The sequence below is a fragment of the Lissotriton helveticus genome, chromosome 8 (assembly GCF_964261635.1).
Source record: "Lissotriton helveticus chromosome 8, aLisHel1.1, whole genome shotgun sequence".
Taxonomy (NCBI): domain Eukaryota; kingdom Metazoa; phylum Chordata; class Amphibia; order Caudata; family Salamandridae; genus Lissotriton; species Lissotriton helveticus.
In genome coordinates, this window is record NC_136069.1 from 23,708,426 (window position 1) to 23,730,536 (window position 22,111).

The following is a 22,111-nucleotide window of genomic DNA, read 5'->3' on the forward strand; positions in this document are numbered from 1 at the left end:
AATCTTATTATGTGGAGGACCCATTTGTCCGATGTTATTCTCTGCCACAGATGTAAATAGTAAGTTACTCTTCCACCCAGGGGAACATTTGGAGGGGTAGGAGTATAAGAAGCCGGACACCGAAGGTTGCCATTGCCTTTTATTGCTGTCTTTACCTGGATGACCTCCTCGTCCTCTGGGAGCAGATTTAGAATAGCTTTCAGACTGTCTCTGTCCGTATTGCTGTCGGTATTGCTTTGATGAGGAAGAATAAGAGGGGTATCTCCCTTGTTTGTATCCAACTCTATAATATGGTTGTCCTCTCCCTAGGGCACCTCGAAAGGGCACCTTCCGATATTGCAATGTACCCAAGGCCTTCGCCATATCCGTGTTCTTCTTAATACCTTGAAGGGTTTCATCTACCAGACGTCCAAACAAATCCTCCCCATCGAATGGTAGATCCATATCTTATTTTGGACCTCCGGTCTAAAGGGAGTGGCCCTCAGCCAACCCTGGCGCCGTAAAACTGCTGCCCTTCCTAGAGAGCAAAAGGCTGTGGTAGCGATGTCCATCGCACAATCGATGATTTCAGCAGAAGTCCTCTCAACTTCTTGCAGCACATTCTTCACCTCCTGTTTTCTGTCTTCTGGAAGGAGGTCCACATATGGTTCCATGTCGCACCACATCTGCCTATCATATCTGCCCAGAATGGCAAGGGCATTAGCTGCTCTGACTAGTAGAGCTAACATGGAGGAGAATCTTTTTCCTGCATAGTCCAAACGCCGCAATTCTGGAGGTGCAGAAATAGGCCCCGACGGATTCTTCGATTTCTGCTGCGCTGCCTGCGAAATTATAGAATCCGGTTTAGGATGGCCCAGCAAACACGCTGGTGCGTCCGAGGGTGCCTTATACTTTTTGTCCAACCTAGCAAGCACAGGTGTAACCGTCGCTGGAGTCGTCATCACCTTCAAGCCTACCTCCCATACATGGTTGATGATTGGTATGGATCTAACTGATTTATGATAAGGCTCTTTAAAGTCATAGAGGAGGCATTCTGTCTGAGTTGTCTTCATTGGCAGTTGAAATCTTTTTGCAGCTCTCTCCATCAAGTTGTGGAATCAACCAATATCCACTGGTGGAGAATCCGCCGGCCCTTGTGTGGGTGATGCCGAAGATGGGATTAGATAGTCGTCCCATTCTTTGTGGGGCTCTGTTAGCTCTCCTTCTTCATGGTCCTCATCGTCCGTGGTAACCGGATCCTGGTGATGTTGAACTTGAGGTGTTTGTGGAGTAGTATCCAGTAGCGATTCTCTGCTTCTGACTGGAGTAGCCGGAATAGAACGGGGACGTGAAAGAGGAACTTCCTGAGGGACTACTGAAGGAGGAAACCTCTTCTTATAATCTGCTACCATGAACTGTAAGTCCATCATCATGGAGGATGGCATAGCGACCATCTCTTACTGAAGATCCCGTTGGTAACAATGCTGTGAGGGGCTGTGATATTCTTCATAAACCTCTTCATCCTCATCCTCTTGACATTTCACATGGAGTTGTGATGGGCTACTGGCATACCCAAAGGGCCCCTAGTCCTCCTCTTTATCAGACTCTTCCTCTTCTAAAAGGTGCGATGGGACCAAAGGAGTAATCTTACTCGGGGAAGTCACCGCTGGTGTAATCTTTTTCCTTTGTTTTTCTGGAGTTTCTCTCGTCTACGAGCCCGTCGACGAGATCGCCGTCGACACCACCATCGACGATGTTGTCGTCGTCGATACTGCACCAGAACCATTCCTTGCCTACGATATAGTAACCGTCGTCAACATTCCCGACGATCCCGTAATCGACATGGTCGTTGTCATCACTGCCATCGTCGTCGATGTTACCGGCGTCGACCCTCCCGTCGACACTGACGTAGTCGACACCATAACAGTAATGGCAATTTCTGTACCTCTGTCTTCGTCGACGTAGACGATGATTTATTCGTCGATGCTTTTGTCGACGATCCCATTGACGATGTAGATTTTTTGCTTTTCTCCTCAGGAGTACTAGAAGATAGTTTCCTGAAGGATTCCTTGACCAGAGGTGGGGACTTTGAAGGCTCAGAAGAGGCTCTCTTTGAAACTTTCTCTCCAGAAGTGTGTCCTTTGCTCTCCTTTTCTTTTGACTGAGATTTTGAAGGACTACGCTCTGAAGACCCATGAGTGGTCTTCTTTAGGGCCTTCTCAGGACGTTCCCCTGAGGAGAGAGCCTGAGCAGATCTCTTGATCTTTTTTGAGATCTCCTAGATGTAGAGGAGGACTCCTGATCACTATCACTAGAGATCACCTCCTTTCTGGTCTTAATTTTCTGAGCCATATTAAAAGGCGTCCCTCACGATCTCGAAGGTTCTTGCTATATAAAGTGCGACATACCTTGCAGTCCTTGGCTTGGTGGTCCAGATAAAGACAATAAATGCAGTCTTCATGTGGGTCATCAGTGTAGAGTCTCTTTTTAGAGCAAGTAGCACAGGCTCTAAATAGACCCTTCTTCTCTTTCCCAGACATTCTACAGAATGTAGTTGAGAACAGGTCACAATATTCTCAAATCCAAGAGAAAATATAAATAAATCAATTCCTGAAAAGCCGAATATCTAGAGTTTGAACAGAGCTCAAAGGAGACTCCCTAGCAAAATGTGCCAGTAGAAAATCTGAGGGGCAAAAGGTTCTCTCAGGAGTGTTCTAGAGGGTGAGGAGCTCTGATTGGTTCAGGGAAATGTTTGGTCCTTTTTTACATAACAAATGCAATGGGTTGCAAAAGGGAAATGGGCCTAGGCCTCTTTTCAGTTTGCTATGCTGCTAAGCATTGCTTTTTTATGTACCGGAGACTCCCGTCTCGACAACGGGGAATGATTCAGGTATGCGAATCTATGAAAGCTCCAATACTGGAGTAAGTTATATATTTCTAATGTTATATCTCCAGTTAGTATAGCTTGGTAATGATTTCTTAGTAATTGCAAATGTAGGTACTTCGACCCGACTTGCATTTTTACTTGGAAACATCTCAGTGGCGGACTAATGTACTCTTTTAGTTTAATCATAACTCAGATAGATGCTATCATAAAAATGCACTCAAAGCATATTTAGAAATTACACCACAGTATAGTTTATCTTAAGGGAAAAGAGCTAAATTCAGCCTTAAATAATCACAGTGAGACCCTCTGCTCCTGCGCTGGTTTATACCCACAGTATCCAAAACAAAATAAATCGAAAGATCACGGGCTGAAGTATGAACTGAGTAGCTGCAGAAAACTGAAACACTCATAGAAACTGATCTAATCACAATCCTAGTTGTGAACCTAAGGTAGAATAATATAGACCAGTTACTCTACTACTGTTGGGTTAGAGGAGGTCACTTGCATGCCCTATCAGGTGGTGCTATTTATTTAAGAATAACATTATTGATATGATCTCAGCATACTGATGGGCGAGCAGCGTGCAATAATTAAGAAACACAGAAGGTGCTTTTAACTCACCTGTAGGATTATTGACCCTTCCTTTTTTCTCAAATTCTGGATGTTCCACAGAAGAAGCCACTGCCTCCTCTTTAATTTCTGAAGAAATAATAGATGTGGTAACTGCCATTCCTGTAAAACAAAAGCAATAATTTATTTGAAATGAAAGGTGACTGAGAGGAAATTGAACCACTGTTGTGCATTGCAGTGCTTCATGGAAAAACTGCATGGAAAGAGGAGACGAAACCTCCCTGTGCAGGTCAGTCCAAGAACCACTGCTCAAAGGATGGATATGGTGGGCTCTTGTTTAATTTTTTTATTTTCTTCACTATTGCAGAGGAGTATATATATATATATATATATATATATATATATATATATATATATATATTTCACTGAAAAAACCATAGGTTATAGACCATATATAGTTAGGAATTAGCATTTACAAAACCTTGAAAATTCACTGAAAAAACCATAGGTTATAGACCATATATAGTTAGGAATTAGCATTTAAAAAACCTTATTTTACTCACACAAAACCATTGAAATTCCATATATAGTTAGTTGCACTAACTATATATCGCGCACCCGCAACCCACTGCTGATCATGTCACATATTACATCATTCATGACATGGTCAGTGACATCACTGATGACATCACTGATGACATCTCAAATGACATCACTGATGACATCACTGATGACAACATCCAGTGACTGTATGTTTCTGTAAAGTTAAAATATGTCTTACATATTGAAGAATGAGTGGATGTATAAGTGTCTGGATGAAGGATTTAGTAGGTGCGTGACTGACTGTATGAGTGAGTGATTAAATGTGTCTCACTGAATGCATGGGTTAGTGACTAAACTGTCTTAATTTGTGCATCATTATGTCTGTTGTTCTGTAAACTGCTGCATGTGTTGATCATTAGCTATACGAGAGGCTATATGTGTTATTAATTGGTTGCCCAAGTATTTCTATGGGAGATTGAGTTTGTGTGGGGGTGGCTGGAAGGTGTGTGACTGTGCATAGATGTGTGAGCAGTTTATTCACTAGGTGTATGAGTTCAAGAGTGCATGTGGAAACAGCTACATGGGCAGATGACTGTGTGCATGAGTGTATTGATGAGTGAATGGATATCTCAATGCTACATGTCATAGTAAGTACATATGTAAAACACAGTACATGTGAGAGTTGGCATATATAAATAACTGTGCATGAGAGCCACTGAATGAGTGAGTGGTTGTATCGATCATTGTGAACTTGTATCAGGGATTGTATAAGAGAGTAAATATGTGTTAGTATATGTTTCAATAAGTAAGGTGTGTATAACTGTATAGTTGAAGAAATGGAGGTGAGATTGTTTCTTTGCATGACTGACTGGGTGTGTGAGTAACTCCATGGATGAGTGGCAGTGTGTGAGTGTCTGTATACACTGAGTGTATCTAAGGTTATATTAGAGTCTGAAGAGGTTTATCGTATTAGCACAAGAATGATGTCAAATGAGATGTCATCAGTGATGTCATTTGAGATGTCATCAGTGATGTCATCAGTGATGTCACTGACCATGTCATGAATGATGTAATATGTGACATGATCAGCAGTGGATTGCGGGTGCGCGATATATAGTTAGTGCAACTAACTATATATGGAATTTCAATGGTTTTGTGTGAGTAAAATAAGGTTTTTTAAATGCTAATTCCTAACTATATATGGTCTATAACCTATGGTTTTTTCAGTGAATTTTCAAGGTTTTGTAAATGCTAATTCCTAACTATATATGGTCTATAACCTATGGTTTTTTCAGTGAATTTCAATGTTTTTTTAATAGCAAATATCATAAGCTGTCGAATGTCAAGTACGTGGTAAGTAAAAACATTTTCGTGTTTATGCACACTGATCTGCTTTGAATGCTGCCCCCACCCCTCATTTCTATTAGGAGTACTCTCTCTTTGCAGATAGTGAAGGGTAGTTAACGCAGGCCTTTGCCCCCGTTGTAATCCGTCGTGCCTGCTTCTCTCTCCATTTGATTGATTGTTCTCTTTGGTTCATTCTCTATTTACAAACAAGCACAGAGTCGCAATACTCTGTTTAGTCTTTGCAGATAGCGAAAAATCGTGTAAAAAAACAAAAGGAATCGAGCAAAATCAGTAGGCCACTAATGGGATCTCTTTTTGACCTCCCTAAAATAGAAACATTAAGAACAACCTGTTGATAATACCAATGTGTATGTACATAAGAGGCGTTCATTTGTGTTCACAGTACCCCTTGTTGATTGTTTGAATCGAGCATTGAATTGTTCGAAGTTGGTTCTCTTAAGAATCTTCTCTGCCTGCAAACGAGGAAGAATAGGAATATTCTCTCTCCCTTTGCAGATAGTGAAGGGTAGGTAACGCAAACCTTTAACACGTCGTGCCTATTTCGTTCCTCATTGATTGATTGTTTCCCCAAACATTGACTGTTTGGGAATTGGTTCTTTTTGGAGGTATTCCCTGTTTGCAAATATACGTAGGAAAATCTTTGCAAATAGTGAAAGGGTACGTAATGCGGACCTTTCTCCCCCGTTGTAATCTGTCATGCCTATCTACTCCCCACTGATTGATGCACCTGTTTCACCCGGACCATTTACTAGAGATACGTCATCTGGCCCGACCAGAGAGCACCCCTAGTGAAAAGGACATATGCAATAATAACGAAGTGATCACTGTATCCTGTTAACAGAAACTTTAGCATGAAACAACCTGGAAAGAAAAGAATAGGAAAACGAAAATCAGTAGGCCACTGATGAACATGAACTTTTATTAAACACCGAACAAAGAAACGATAACATAACATAATGATAAAACCTATTAATGTCCTAGAAACAAGAAAACGTTAGAAATATGCCAGTGGTGAGAGACCAGAAAAACAGTAAGAGAAACCAAATCACCCCTCGCTGTCCCACCGCCTGCCACGCCAAAAAACATCGATAGACTAGCGAAAATGCAAGTCACTAGAACATCCGCCCCCACTCTGGAAACTTCCAAGGTGGGGCAGGGTTGCGGCTACGCCCAGCCGGGAGCAGCCCATATAAGGCGGGTCCTGCTGCCACGCCTCGGCCAGGAGATCCTAACGTAGGGTGTAGCCGGAGGAGAGGCCGAGGCCAGCGGGACCCGGCCAGGGGATTGCCTTTACAACGCTGAAGAGTTGCAGGGGGGGGAATGTCTCCTCGACCCTCCCCTCTCTCTCCCAGTCCGGCCGCGGTGGCCCTTGAGAGTTTCAGGTAGTCCCGCCACATGCTCTTCCGGTCCGGCCACCAACGGTCGGGGGGCCGAGGCCGACGGGATCCAGCTGCAGCCGATAAACCAAGGAACCCGTTCATGGGGCCAGAGCCAGGGGCGTCCGGCCGACATCCACCGGAAGCCCGGCCCAAAGACGGACGGGACATTTTTTCTTTTCTCCTTCGTAATAGCAGCGGCAACACGCCAGGCACCACTTCTTTCTTCAAAAATGGCTTTGACAACACTGGGGGGGATGTCTTGCACATGCCTCCGACCCCCCCCCCCCCGTCCTCATCGCCACCGGCCATAACAAATGTCAAGCGGGGCGCCGTGGGGTGCACTGGGAGGGAGAGACGGTGCGAACAGGCCTCTCCCGCCTCCTCAGGTGAAGGCTTCCCAGCTGCACCCTCAGCGCTCCAGGCGCCCCGAAAAGGGTTCGTCCACTGTGGCGATGCTGCAACGTCTCGCCCGGCAGGGTGGAGCCCGTCCGCTCATGTGACCCCGCGATCGCCGGTAGCTGCCGAACTCTCAAAATGGCGATCGACCTGGCAAGAGCGGGCCCAGCATGAAGAAATGGCCCGGTCACTGGTTGACTCCACCACCGTAGTCCTCCACGACCATGAAGATTCTAGAGGAGCCGCGGGAGTCTCCGACCCCCGATGGGGAATGACTGCCATGATCGCCCGTGGAGTGACGAAACTGTATCCGCGGGACGTCGGCGCTCCCATGCTGGCGCCAGCCTCACTTTGAATTACTAGAATCCTGCAGACCTCAGTTCCGGTGAAAGCACAGTGTGACCCGGTAGGAAAAATTGTTGCACCCCCTCCCCTTTTTGAGTGATAGTTCAAACCACCGATCCTTTCCTTTGCCCTTTTAACGGAACTTTGGACTGCCTCCCCCTCTTTTACATTTTCTAGAGAAAACAAAACATTAACCACTACATTACCATAGCAGTTGACACCAGAACTGTTTTCAAATTGAAAACCAACAACATCTTCAACAGAATCCTTTTTGTTTCTGCTGTGACCCTGCTACAGCACAGGCATTGTCCCCAGCAGTAATTCTGCAATACCGGTAAGAATAGCTGTGGTGCCTACTGGACTCACTCACCCCCGCGGCGCCCCACGCCGTTATTTGCTGGGCGGCAACTTACTAGACATCACTTTCGTGCCATCTAGATTTCAGAGCGTTCTGCTGCCTTGGAACTATTCGCACAACAGACTGCTACTGACGACCCACCCCCAGGCAACATCTTCTGAATTTTCATAATTTGAAAGAACTAGTAACATGTCCTCATCAGGAATTCAAAAGAAATTGCCACGGTCTCTTCGTTGTTTAAATGTTTTTACTGTTTTTGTTTTGTTGTATATATTTATATGTTATTAAAGTTTTATATTCCTACTACTTTGTTGGAGTGCTATATATTTTTAATGTGACACATAATTGTAAAAACTTTGATGTACAAAGAGTCATTCCTGGAATCTTCCGCTTCAGGCTCGGTCCCCTCCCCAATCACAATACAGGATGGTTTTCAGATAGTAGGAACACGTGTGGTGTGACGGATCTCATCGGGTGTGGGCCTTGATCTACTATAACTCCTTTGAAGAGGGGTGATTCTTTACAGCTGGAGCCATAAACTACATCTGCAGGGCTAGCTGATAGCCTGGACAATCGGACACAGAGGAAGAGGAGTGTCAGAGGGTGCGGTAGTGAATAGGGCGAAAGGGAGGTGTCGGGCGGGCACAGAGTGTGATTCTCAGGGAAGAGCAGCGCAGATGGAGGGAGGTTTATTGCCCATGCATAAGACAGAGAGCGGGGGTGACCAGTGCCTGGGGAAGATGCTTGCGAGGGTGGGGAGCCATGCTACGAATCGACAGCGTGCAGAGAGTGGGTCTGGTCAAGGCATCTAAAATGGCTGCCGTGCACGACAAAAGTGTGGCATTTCAAAAAAGGCAAGATGGCGCAAACAATGTTTTTCAACACTTCCTCATTTCCTTCGAATCGAACGTTAACAGACGTTGGTGCATATTACCAAAGTTAAGCGATATTTATCGCTAACGATGCTTACCAACGAATTTTTTACCGCTAAGCATCGTCAGAAATTATCGAAGATAAACCTTGCTATTATCAAGGTTTATCGCAAATGCGATAAAAAACGGCCGCAATGCATGAATATTGCTAAAAAGTCCGCGATATTCATGCATTACCGAGCTAATGCTCTTAGCCATGTTATCCACCTCCCATTGGATAACATGGCTAAGAACTGCTCAGGGCAGGTGTTACTTTTTGGAGATATTCGCGCTTAGCGCGAATATCTCCAAAAGTTGGTAATAGGAGATATATATCTTGCATGTTGTAATGCAAATTATTGTGGTATATGGAACTCATACCATAATCTCTCAGGAAAGCAGAAACTGATCCTTTTGGGACCGCCTGAGAAGGCCTAGGGGGTGAGGGGTACTCTACTTTGCCCCCTTTTCACGTTCCGAATTATTTTATTTTACTCTCTTCTGTAATTACACAAAATAGCAGCGATAAGATGCATCAGAGACACACAGTGAGAGAAAAGAGGCCGGAGATGAAGAAGAGATGTCAAATACACATTGGAGATAATATAGTGGGAGAAGGGAAGTAAATATGAGTAAACTTACCATGTAACATAAAAATGTTGCACTCTATACTATAAGTCTCATTTTATACTACAATCACTTCGCTACAACCTCATAAATTAAAAATAAAAATGAATAATGTCTCAAACAATTTTTGATTTCTAAATATAAATTTATTCTTCAGAATTTTCTAAATTTGAAAGAACTAGTAACATGTCCTCATCAGCAATTTCCTCTTCAATCATCTCATCTGGAATCTCCTCATTAAAAGTCTGCAATGATGATTCTTGTAACTCTATGGTCTCCAAACATTCGATAAATTCGCCATCAACAGATTGATCAAAAAAATCATTCAAGTCATCTCCTCCTTGTGAATATATTTCATTATTGGTGCTGTCAATTTCAATCAATGTAGTGGAATCATTCAAGTCATCTCCTCGTGACAATATTTCATTATTGGTGCTCTCAATTTCAATCAATGTAGTGGAATCATTCAAGTCATCTCCTCCTTGTGACAATATTTCATTATTGGTGCTGTCAATTTCAATCAATGTAGTGGAATCATTCAAGTCATCTCCTCCTTGTGACAATATTTCATTATTGGTGCTCTCAATTTCAATCAATGTAGTGGACAATTCAAAAGAAATTGCCACGGTCTCTTCATTGTGAGCCATTTTATTTTGAAATTGCTTGCTGTAAATTGCAGAAAAAAATAATCACTTTCATTTATCGTTTTTAGTAATACATAATATAAAACTAACTTTATCAAGTATTTAGTATAACAGAAGGACTGCAAATAAATAACAGAAAACATTTTTCAAATTATCTTCAAGTGTACAACATAGTTCCCCTTACAAATTAACAACTCACCTTTTTAAAAGTAGGAGAAGTGTTAGTACTGTGTAAATCAAACACCAAAAATTCACCACCAAAAATTCCTCACAAATGTACCTCAGACAGTAGTATCACAAAATGGCTGTGGTTTCCTCTCATTTGAGATATATACATAACCAATTAACTTTCATCACACACAAATACAAAACCAAAGTAACATTTTAATTGGTTCTAAATTTCAACACTTTCAAATGTGTTTTCCCCATGCAATTTTCCATAGGACATTTACATGCGTCTACAGCCTGAATGGCTGAACGGAATTACACCAAACTTGGCAAAATGGTACATCAAACCTAAGAGGTCAGGAAGGATCTACTATGCCCCCTTATGGTCATTTGCCCCTTCGCTTTGGCCTCCTCTTGTCTCTCGATCCTACCGAGAGACAAGATGGCGGCCGCTACGGACTGTTTGGAATGTTGACAGACGCCGGAGAACCAATCAGCTTCGCAAAGCTCCGTAACGCGAAAAGTACGCGAAGCGGAGAGCTGTTACAGATATATATCTTTTTTTTAACGTTAATTTCTCAAAATCCACTGGAGCACATATATTGAGACCTAGCAAAGGCACATCGGGCTACCAGTCCCTAATATTTTGCCAAGTTTCGTGCAAATCCATTCAGCCGTTCGATTATTGACATTTAGATACGTCTACAGCCTGAATGGCTGAACGGAATTCCACCAAACTTGGCAAAATGGTACATCAAACCTAAGAGGTCAGGGAGGATCTACTATGCCCCCTTATGGTCATTTGCCCCTTCGCTTTGGCCTCCTCTTGTCTCTCGATCCTACCGAGAGACAAGATGGCGGCCGCTACGGACTGTTTGGAATGTTGACAGACGCCGGAGAACCAATCAGCTTCGCTTCACAAAGCTCCGTTGCGCGAAAAGTACGCGAACTGGAGCGCTGCCCGGTCCGCTGTTACAGATATATATCTTTTTTTAAACGTTAATTTCTCAAAATCCACTGGAGCACATATATTGAGACCTACAAAAGGCACATCGGGCTACCAGTCCCTACAATTTTGCCAAGTTTCGTGCAAATCCATTCAGCCGTTCGGGCTAAAAGTGAGGCCAACCGCCCTATGGAAAACTCAATGTTAAAAACACGTTTTGGGACCCCCCTTTTTTCTCGACCCCCCCTGGACGAACCCCCCCCAATTTTCAGGGGCTGCTCAGAAACAAAATGTGCCATTTTCCTGAAAATTTCAGCCAATTCCGTCCACAAACGCCAAAGTTATTAGACATAGAATTTTCAAAAATCCCATAGAGAAAAAATCCTAACTATATATACCTACTGGCGACCGCCAGTAGGTAATATATATATATATATATATATATATATATATATATATACATATATATGAACCACAAATTGCCCAAAGCAGTAAGAGGGCACACGACTGCATCCCTGCCCTCCGGCGTATAATTGCAGCTTCACCAAAATGCCCCTTTAATGTGCTTATCGCCGACGCGTTTCGAAGCTCTCTGCCTCTTCTTCTCGGGCTGCCAAACAACACAAGGAAGCACTCGCAATAATTCATTGGTAGGACTTTGTTTATTTCTATTACCCCACATAGGCGTGTGCTGAGTTTTAAGTCCATGGTGATTGTGGGACTTGGAGTTCAATTGCGAGTTAATAATGTATCTTATAGTAAGTTCCAAGCTGTTGTTCAAAATTAGGCTTTATTCAAAATCCTTAAGTAGGTTGGGGTTGGTTTTAGTGAGCCTTTGTCTTGCATTAGGACGCAGTGCTGTCACGGAGTTGAAAGATTCAGCGCCACAGCCTCTGTCGCTTTTCCAGATGGTGCTCCTCTCCTCGGCAGGACGGCCGAGTAAATAAATGAACCACAAATTGCCCAAAGCAGTAAGAGGGCACACGACTGCATCCCTGCCCTCCGGCGTATAATTGCAGCTTCACCAAAATGCCCCTTTAATGTGCTTATCGCCGACGCGTTTCGAAGCTCTCTGCCTCTTCTTCTCGGGCTGCCAAACAACACAAGGAAGCACTCGCAATAATTCATTGGTAGGACTTTGTTTATTTCTATTACCCCACATAGGCGTGTGCTGAGTTTTAAGTCCATGGTGATTGTGGGACTTGGAGTCCAATTGCGAGTTAATAATGTAGCTTCAAAGCCTTCTGGTATTTGGAGTTCTGGTAGTATTACCCATGTGGGTTTCCGTGTCGCTCGCATTTATGGCACAAAAATTAACATCCACAGTGGGATTTCCAATGAAGGCTGTGATATTTGCAGAGGGTATGTAAATCTCCGGAGTTCAGCCCACTGTGGATGTTAATTTTTGTGCCATAAATGCGAGCAACACGGAAACCCACATGGGTAATACTACCAGAACTCCAAATACCAGAAGGCTTTGAAGCCCCATTGGGGGCGGGACTGCCATTCATTTAAACGGAGGAACTGTGAATCTGTGTCGCAAGACTTTGGCTGTGCCTGTGATCAAGGGCGTTGTCCGCCCGAAACGCGTAAGGCTGCAATACTTGTTTTTGGCTTCGAAGTTTGCGCACTCTCTGCACCTTCATTAAAGGAAGAAACTATACCTACCTGTGTGGCTCTTTCCGTAGGGGCAACTCTTTTTGTGTATGGATTAAATGACGGCCCGCCTGGTCGTGGAAAGTGCCCTCTGCATGTGTGCGGATCCTGGTGACAACGAAAGACATGTCATCGTAAGGACTGGTGGATTTCCAATGAAGGCGGTGATATTTGCAGAGGGTATGTAAATCTCCGGAGTTCAGCCCACTGTGGATGTTAATTTTTGTGCCATAAATGCGAGCAACACGGAAACCCACATGGGTAATACTACCAGAACTCCAAATACCAGAAGGCTTTGAAGCCCCATTGGGGGCGGGACTGCCATTCATTTAAACGGAGGAACTGTGAATCTGTGTTGCAAGGCTTTGGCTGTGCCTGTGATCAAGGGCGTTGTCCGCCCGAAACGCGTAAGGCTGCAATACTTGTTTTTGGCTTCGAAGTTTGTGCACCTTCATTAAAGGAAGAAACTATACCTACCTGTGTGGCTCTTTCCGTAGGGGCAACTCTTTTTGTGTATGGATATATATATATATATATACACAAATATGATACAAAGCACATAAAGGCTTTGATACTTGGAACATAAATACATACACATTTTTCAGATGAATAAAAGCACACATTCATCTAGAAAAGAAAAGGAGAAAAAGGAAAAAAGTCATGGATCAAGTGGCAGCCATTTCTCCATATCTGGGTCAGAAGGAATGATTCATTCACTGGCAATACATAGTTTTGCCACAACACTACCATTAAAAATAAATAGGGAATGGGTTTGCATGAATTCATTATCGAAGCCAAATATAACAATTTTAGCAGTTAAAATTAAGAGCCTATCCAAATTCACCATCCTGGGTTCGACACATCAGCACTATGTTGGGGCAATTCGCACCTACTTCCAGTCAACGTTAGGTGGTGGGATTGCGGCAGCAGATGTACAGGCTTACCATGCGGCCTCACACCTTCAGGTACTTAATGACTGGCGATATAGACCCAGTGACGACCCAGCGCATGCAGTGGAATGCTGGATAACGAATGACCCAGCTCTCACATCACATCTATATAGTAGATCGAATTTCCAATCGTTGCCACCCTGCACCAGAATGGTAATCTTTTCCTGGCGGCAATCCCTCCGGAGAATGTCCTGGTATGGCGCATCACACGTGAAACACCGTTATGGCACAACAAACTATTAGCCCAGCTGGTGGATCTCCAGGACTTTCGCGGGTGGGACCGAATAGAAATTTCTACTACTGGGGATATCATGCACGGCATTACACTCAAATCATTTCAGAAACTAAACAACAAATGTTCCATGCATAATTCCCAGTTCTATCAATATCTACAGCTCCCGTCATGCTATCACACCCCTCACAGGAAAGTTTGAATCACTTCCAGACCTCAACCCTCTGGAGTGCAAACTCCTAATGGGAGATCTAGGCGAACATAAGATATCCAAAATCTACCAATCCCTCATTACACATAGCACCACAACACTAAAGATTTCTTGGCAAACAGACTTAGGCCCCCTAGATTCCTATGATTGGACAGAAGCTTTGCATTCCCCCCAGGGAGTAGACATTTCCTACCGCCTATGACTCATCCAATTTAGGTACCTTCATAGGGCACATTATAAAAGCTTTAGATTATGGAGAGCTGCTCTGATCAACTCCCCAGTATGTCTACGATTCAGGAACGACAAAGGTACATTCTTACATACAGTTTGGTCATTTATAGCTTTAGGTTCTGGTCCCGAGTACTTGCATGCCCAGTGGAAATCCTAGGATGGGAACTCCCCAAGTCCCCTAGACTCACACAGCTCAATATCACTGATGAGATTGGTGGTAACAGGTATAAACGACATCTCCTATGGCTCGGCCTAACCCTCGCTAAATGAGACATAGCTAGGCTATGGAAATCCGAAATCTCCCCTACTGTCAGGGCATGGAAAAATGGGACGAACTTTTACATTGGGCTGGAAATACCGGTTTTCCTGGTGCGCGGTTACCCACAGAAACGCCCCAAAATCTGTCAGAGCTGGGCGGTTTACCAGGGACTCACCCTACCACAGCAGACCAGGTAGGCCGCTCCCCCTCAACACAACCCCGCCTGTGCCTCCCTGCCCAGCTGCCGCTGCTGAGGAAGTTCGAGGCCCTCCACCACCCGCAGGCTACCACCTGCGCCTCATCCCTGGTGGCCAGTGGTAGGCCGTAGGTAGGTTTGTTCTTCCTCTGCTTTATTGCTTTTATTGTATTGCCTCTATTTTCATTGTTGTGTCTGTGACTGCTGTTGTCTGTCTTCCCCGGCTGCCTGTACGTGGTCCGTGCCCTTTTTCTTCCCTCTGTACCCCTTGCTGCCCCGTGTCTCTGCCCGGTTTTCCCTTCTGTTCCCCTCGCTGCCCCCGTGCCTCTCTGCCCGTTTTGCCTTCTGTTCTTAGCTGCACCTGTATTTCTGTATTCTGCCCCTGTGCCACTCGTTTTTTTGTGCCCGTCTGCCCTCTGTGCCACTTGTTTTTCCCTCGTTTTTGTGCCTTTCTGCCCTCTGTTCCACTCGTTTTTTGTGCCTTTCCGCCCTCTGTTCCACTCATTTCTCCCTTGTTTTTTGTGCCTTACTGCCCTACGTGCCACTCGTTTTCCCTCATTTTTTGTGCCTTTCTGCCCTCTGATCCACTCGTTTTTCCCTCGTTTTTTGTGCCCTTCTGCCCTCTGATCCACTCGTTTTTCCCTCGTTTTTTGTGCCCTTCTGCCCTCTGTTCCACTTGTTTTTTGTGCCTTTCTGCCCTTTGTTCCAATCGTTCTTCGCTCGTTTTTTGTGCCTTTCTGCCCTGTGCCACTTGTTTTTCCCTCGTTTTTTGTGCCTTTCTGCCCTCTGTTCCACTTGTTTTTCCCTCGTTTTTTGTGCTCTTCTGCCCTCTGTGACACTCATTTTTTCTTTGTTTTTGTGCCCCTTTTGCCTTCTGTTCCACTCGTTTCTGCAGCAGCAGGGCCCCCTGTGGCCCCACCCCCCTGACTGCCCACTACCCATTCACTGCCCCCGCCTCCCACCTCCCCATATAGGCTGGCCACTGCGCGGTGAGAGCGACCTTTGACCCCACCAGGAAGGTCACTCCCCATCCGCACAGAACCGCCTGTGCCTCCCTGCCCAGCTGCCACTGCTGAGGAAGTTCGAGGCCCTCCACCACCCGCAGGCTACAACCTGCGCCTCATCCCTGGTGGCCAGTGGTAGGCAGGTTTGTCCATCCTCCGCTATATGGCTTTCATTGTATTGCCTGTATTTTCATTGTTGTGTCTGTGACTGCTGTTGTCTGTCTTCCCTCGCTGCCTGTAGGTGGTCCCTGCCCCTTTTTCTTCCCTCTGTTCCCTTCGCTGTCCCCGTACTCTCTCTGCACGTTCTTTCCTTCTGTACCCCTTGCTGCCCCCATGTCTCTGCCCGGTTTTCCCTTCTGTTCCCCTCGTTGCCCCCGTGCCTCTCTGCCCATTCTGCCTTCTGTTCTTAGCTGCCCCTGTATTTCTGTATTCTGTATTTTGCCTCTGTGCCACTCGTTTTTTGTGCCCTTCTGCCCTCTGTGACACTCGTTTTCCCCTCGTTTCTATGCCCCTTTTGCCTTCTGTTCCACTCGTTTATTGTGCCCTTTTGCCTTCTGTGCCACTCGTTGTTCACTCGATTTTGTGCCCCTTTCCTTCTGTTCCTTCGTTGTCCCTCCCCGCCCTCACCGCTGTGTCCCCTGCGGCCCGCACCCCTGACTGCCCACTGCCCATTTGCTGCCCCCGCCTCCCAGCTGCTCCTTCCTCCCACCTCCCCATATATGCCAGCTGCTGGCCCAGCGCCAGAACCCCTGGCCCCCGCACCCGCCACGACAACCGCCGCCACTACGACGCCAGCACTCTGCGTGCTCTCAACTCTCAACTCAGGACGGAGCCACACCTGCTTCAAGGCTGCCCCGAAACGCACACACGGCCCCTTCACCTACCGGAACTGCAGCTACACCAGCCTCACAGCCGACAAACCACCCACCAAGAAAGACCCCAACCACCTCCAATGCATACTACTGAACACCCACTCCGCATGCAAGCATGCCTTCGAGCTCTTGGACCTGCTCGACACAACATCCCCAGACGTCGCCTTCCCGACAGAGACCTGGTTTAATGACTCCTCCGGACCAGACATCGCCATAGCCATCCCAGACGGCTACAAGATCACCCGCAGAGACCGCACCAACGGAGTCGGAGGAGGAATCGCCATCGTCCACAACAACAGCATCAGGATCTCGACTAGCACAGACGACGCGCTCAGCACCGCGGAACACATGCATTTCCAGATCCACACGGACCCTAATTCCACCCTCAGAGGCACCCTTGTCTACCGACCCCCCTAATCCCACCCCCAGTTCAGCAACTCCATCGCCGACTTGATCAGCACGCACGCCCTGACCTCCACCGACCACATCCTCCTTGGAGACCTGAACTTTCACCTTGAGAACAATAACGACAACAACTCGATAACCTCACCAACCTTGGACTGAAGCAACTCGTCACAACGTCCACCCACTCCGCTGGCCACACGCTCGACCCCGTCTTCTTCTCAAGCCCGTACATCTCTGACAGCCACACCACCGAACTCCTCTGGACCGACCACCGCTGCATCCACTTCACCTTCCAGAAACCCACCACACACCACCGCACCCAACACATCCCCCGCCGCTGCAGGAGCAAAATCACTGAAGACCAACTACACGCAAACCTTGCTCTCAACCCACCAAACAAACCCTCCAACACCGACGACGTTGCCCACAGCCTCAGACGCTGGATCGAGGACTGCACCAACACCCTCGCCCTGCTGTAGAAACCCCCCCACAGCGACACCAGCAAGAGGGCCAGCTGGTTCCCCCCAGAACTCCTAGCATCCAAGCAAGCGTGCCGGAAACTAGAGAAGAAATGGCACAGTAAACAAACTCCGGACAGCCACGCAGCACACAAGGACGCCATCCGCAACCACCACCACCTCATTAGGGCGGCCAAGAGGACCTCCTTCAAAGACCGCCTCGACAACAACGCACACAATATCAAGGAGCCCTTCAACATCGTGAAGGAACTCTCCAACCTCAGCTCCAACACCAACGACATCCTGCCGTCGCAAGCCCTGTGCGACTCCCTCGCCACCTTCTTCCACTGCAAGATAGCAGACATACACGACAGCTTCAACACCCAGACAGCCCCAACAGACAGCAACACAACAGACACACATCAACCGCGGCCTCCTGCTAGCCTGGGCCAGCGTGAGCATCGATGACCCCATCAAGACCATGCGCACAATCCACTCCGGATCTCCGTCAGACCCATTCCCGCACCACGTCTTCAACAGAGCAAGAAGCTCCATCGCACCCCACCTGCGCAACGTCATCAATCTCTCCCTCGAGCCCGCGACCTTCCTAGAGATCTGGAATCATGCAGAGATCAACGCCCTACTCAAAAAACCAAAGGCAGACCCAAAAGACCTCAAGAACTTCCGGCCCATCTCTCTGCTCCCCTTCCCGGCCAAGGTCATCGAGAAAACCGTCAACAGACAGCTAACCCGATACCTCGAAGAAAACGGAATCCTGGACCCTTCTCAGTCAGGGTATCGCAGCAACGACAGCACCGAGACTGCCCTCATCGCCGCCACCGACGACATCAGGACTCTGCTGGACAATGGCGAGACTGCAGCACTCATCCTCCTAGACCTCTCTGCCGCCTTCGACACCGTCTGCCACCGCACACGCCTCCACGCCGCAGGGAACCGAGACAAAGCTCTGGATTGGACCACCTCCTTTCTCTCCGGCAGAACCCAGAGCCTCTGCCTCCCCCATTCCGTTCCAAAGCCTCCAGGATCTTCTGCGGCGTACCCCAGGGATCCTCCGTTAGCCCGACGCTGTTCAACATTTACATGGCCCCGCTCGCACACGTAGCCCGACAGCACGACCTCAACATAATCTCCTACGCCGACGACACTCAGCTGATCCTCTCCCTCACCACGGACCCCATCACCGCCAAAGCCAACCTCCACGAAGGAATGAAGGCCATCGCCGACTGGATGAACACCAGCCGTCTGAAGATGAACTCGGAAAACACGGAGGTCCTCATCCTCGGCTCCAACCCTTCAGCCTGGGACGACTCCTGGTGGCCGACGGCACTGGGGGCAGCCCCGACACTCACCGACCACGCACGCAACCTGGGAATCATCCTCGACTCAAAGCTCTCAATGACCAAGCAAGTCAACGCTGTCTCCTCCTCCTGCTTCAACACCCTCCGCATGCTCCGCAAGATCTACAGATGGATCCCGACAGATACAAGAAAGACAGTCACCCAGGCCCTCGTCAGCAGCAGACTCGACTACGGAAACACCCTCTACGCGGGAGCCCCGACCAAGCTCATGAAACGACTACAACGCATCCAAAACGCCTCGGCACGACTGATCCTCGGCATACCACACCAAGGCCACATCACCTCCCACCTGAGAAACCTGCACTGGCTCCCCGTCAAAAAGAGGATATCCTTAAAGCTCCTCACCCGCTCACACAAGGCACTCCACAAGACCGGCCCAGCCTACCTCAACAGACGGCTCTCCTTCTACATCCCCAACCGCCAGCTACGCTCCGCCGACCTCTCATTCGCCACCGTCCGAGCATTCGAAGAACAACCACCGGTGGGAGATCCTTCTCCCACCTCGCCGCCAAGACATGGAACACCCTCCCACTGAGCCTACGACAGACCCAAAACCTGCTGACCTTCAGGAGGATACTCAAGACCTGTCTGTTCGATCAGTAGATCTAGATATATCGTATTTTACTGGAAAGGAACTAATGCATTGGGGTTGAATTGTTGTAGTTACATTGTTATGCTCTATGATGTAACACTGTTCATGTATATCCATAAGTAACGATGTAGATAATAGATTTAAAAAAAATAAAAATAAGGGTCTGATATAGATTTTGGCAGACTGGTTACTCCAGCACAAACGTGGTGGATGTACCGTCGCTACATTACAAATGCTATTGGATATAGTGCACTTATAATATGGCAGGCAATATATTCGTCGCATTTGTGATGGAAAAACCAGTCCGCTGAAGTCTAAATCTGGCCCCAAGTCTACATTCCTCAAATCAGAAAGAGCTCCTGCTATTTTAGTCCAAAAGTCTGAAAATGCACCTACATTGTTCAAAGATATGAACTTCATTGGCTTCTTTAATATTGCACTGAGGGCATCTATAATCTTCGTGGCACTTCCATTGGAACAATTCCACTGGTGTATCATATGTCCAATTAAAGAGTTTATAACATTTGCATTATAAATATCCTGAACAAGCGTATTTGACAATTTTTGTGAGATACCTTCTAGATCAACCTTAGCCAATTATATAAAGATATTATAGAACTCTAGAATTTTAAATTTTGCATTTTCTTTATATATCAACTCTAATAGGATTTTTTTTGTTCGTACAGATATTATTTTTATTCATGTGAACAAGATTCCACACCTACAGACATTTATAAAAGTCATATTTTTATATGGAAAATTCCTTTTGCAGAGCAGAGAAAGACTGTAAAACACCACCCCAGAATAATTGCCCAAATTAAGTCAAACCCTTTTTGGTCCATCATTTTAGCAGACAATCATGAAAAATATTAGGATTCCCATAGAGAGCAGAGTGAGCATTAATCAGTACAAGACCATAGAATTTACACCATTGCTTTCACATGTTCGTTATGCTCATCAAGATCTTCAATTGTACGTTTTAAAAATAATTCTGACCTTCATAGCTAGCCAAACATGATGAATGTTCTGGCTAAGCCCCATCGGAAACATCATAGCATATTTATCGTCTTTTTTAGTACATAGAGTTGAGATCCTTTGTGTTACAGTGGACCAATTGTATATTCAGAAACCTGTGAGTCCTAGCCTTTGAACAGATAGCTTGATAATATGCAACATGTCTCCTGCCTTGTGATAGGTCCAAAGCTATTAAAAGTACAGTCTAAACGCCTAAAACAAGTGCTGGGAATATACCGAGGGATAGATCTAAACATATTCAAAGATTTAGGCAGGATGATCATCTTGATCATATTACAGCGATGCAACAACGTAATAGGTAGTCAATTCCAATTACTAAGTGCCGTAACTATTTTACTAATGACGCTGCACATCAGAATGCTTTAGTATATAGCAACTTGAACCACCCGTAAGCCTGTATAATAAAAAGGGTCATAGTTCAGTATAATTGGTGTTTTATCAGCATTTAGTTTGTATCCAGACACCAGTGAAAACTTTCTTGATTCATCTACTACTGCTGGTAAAGAAGTTAGAATGTTATCAGAATATACAGTTATACATCTGCTTACATTTTAATGATAATATTATTCGAAGTGAGTGGGGAAATGTGCCCATTTTGCTAAGTGAATACAAACATGGCTCTAGGTATATTGCAAATAACAGAGTTGAAACTGGACAACCCTGGTGCATTCCTCGATAAACTCTTGGATTTCCTACCCATCACGACCACCCCAGCCCTAGGTTGTTATATAAGGCCTGCAGATTGTTGATTAATCTACAACCAAATCCTATTTCCTCATGACCAACCATAGACACTGCCATGACATGAGGTCAAAAACGTTTTCAGCATCTTATATGATCACATTCACATTTTGGTGAGAGCTCGAGCTGTGTCAGATATGGATGTAGCCTTACATATGTGTTTTCAAGCCTCACCCAGGGATAAACCTACGCTGTTTAAATACCTCAAATCTTAGCTGCTGCAATTCTATGGTGCCCCCTTTTTATCTCCCCCGCTCCCTGATTTCTGGCCTTAATGTAAATTGCTCTGATACCCTCTCAGGTAAAGCAGCGCTATAAATCAATGCAGGCTATACTAACAATATACTGACTGCTGATGTATTAGTTACCTCGAGTGAATGGGAGTTACTGCAGGATGAAAGTAAAAAGAAAACAAAATATTATAAATTAGATCAAAATGCCGGGGAATTGCCTGTGTCATGGTGGCAAAGTATTACTACAACTTGGTACAATGGTAGTGATGCAACAACTCTGCACTATCAAAAATACACCAGTCATAAACCTGGAGACTCGCTGTCCAGCTCCAGTCATGGACTGAGGTGGAGAAATAGTCATTTACCTGTACTCATAGGGACGCCACCATCTCTTCCGTCCTCATCTACGGGATTCAGGAAAATGTCTTCAGGCTCAGATGTGGGAGGAATAAATCCTGGAAGAGGTCAACAGTAATGTTTCAGACTGTAATAACATGGGTTTAGTTCAGTACTCCTTTTTCCCACAGGGTGGTTGA

General features: G+C 45.9%; 1 protein-coding gene across 3 annotated transcripts in view; it reads right to left on the minus strand.

Annotated features, from left to right (window-relative positions):
- LOC144772247 (uncharacterized) overlaps nt 1-22,111 on the minus strand; it is a 228,007-nt gene that overhangs the window by 36,490 nt on the left and 169,406 nt on the right. For all 3 annotated transcript variants that reach the window (XR_013599698.1, XR_013599699.1, XM_078656463.1), the window contains exons 6-7: nt 21,941-22,030; nt 3,488-3,598 (exon numbers count right to left, since the gene is read on the minus strand). Coding sequence is in view for 1 of the 3 variants with exons in the window: in XM_078656463.1 (XP_078512589.1) it covers nt 3,488-3,598; nt 21,941-22,030 (201 nt within the window). In the remaining 2 variants the exon portion in view is untranslated. The remainder of the gene's footprint in view (nt 1-3,487; nt 3,599-21,940; nt 22,031-22,111) is intronic.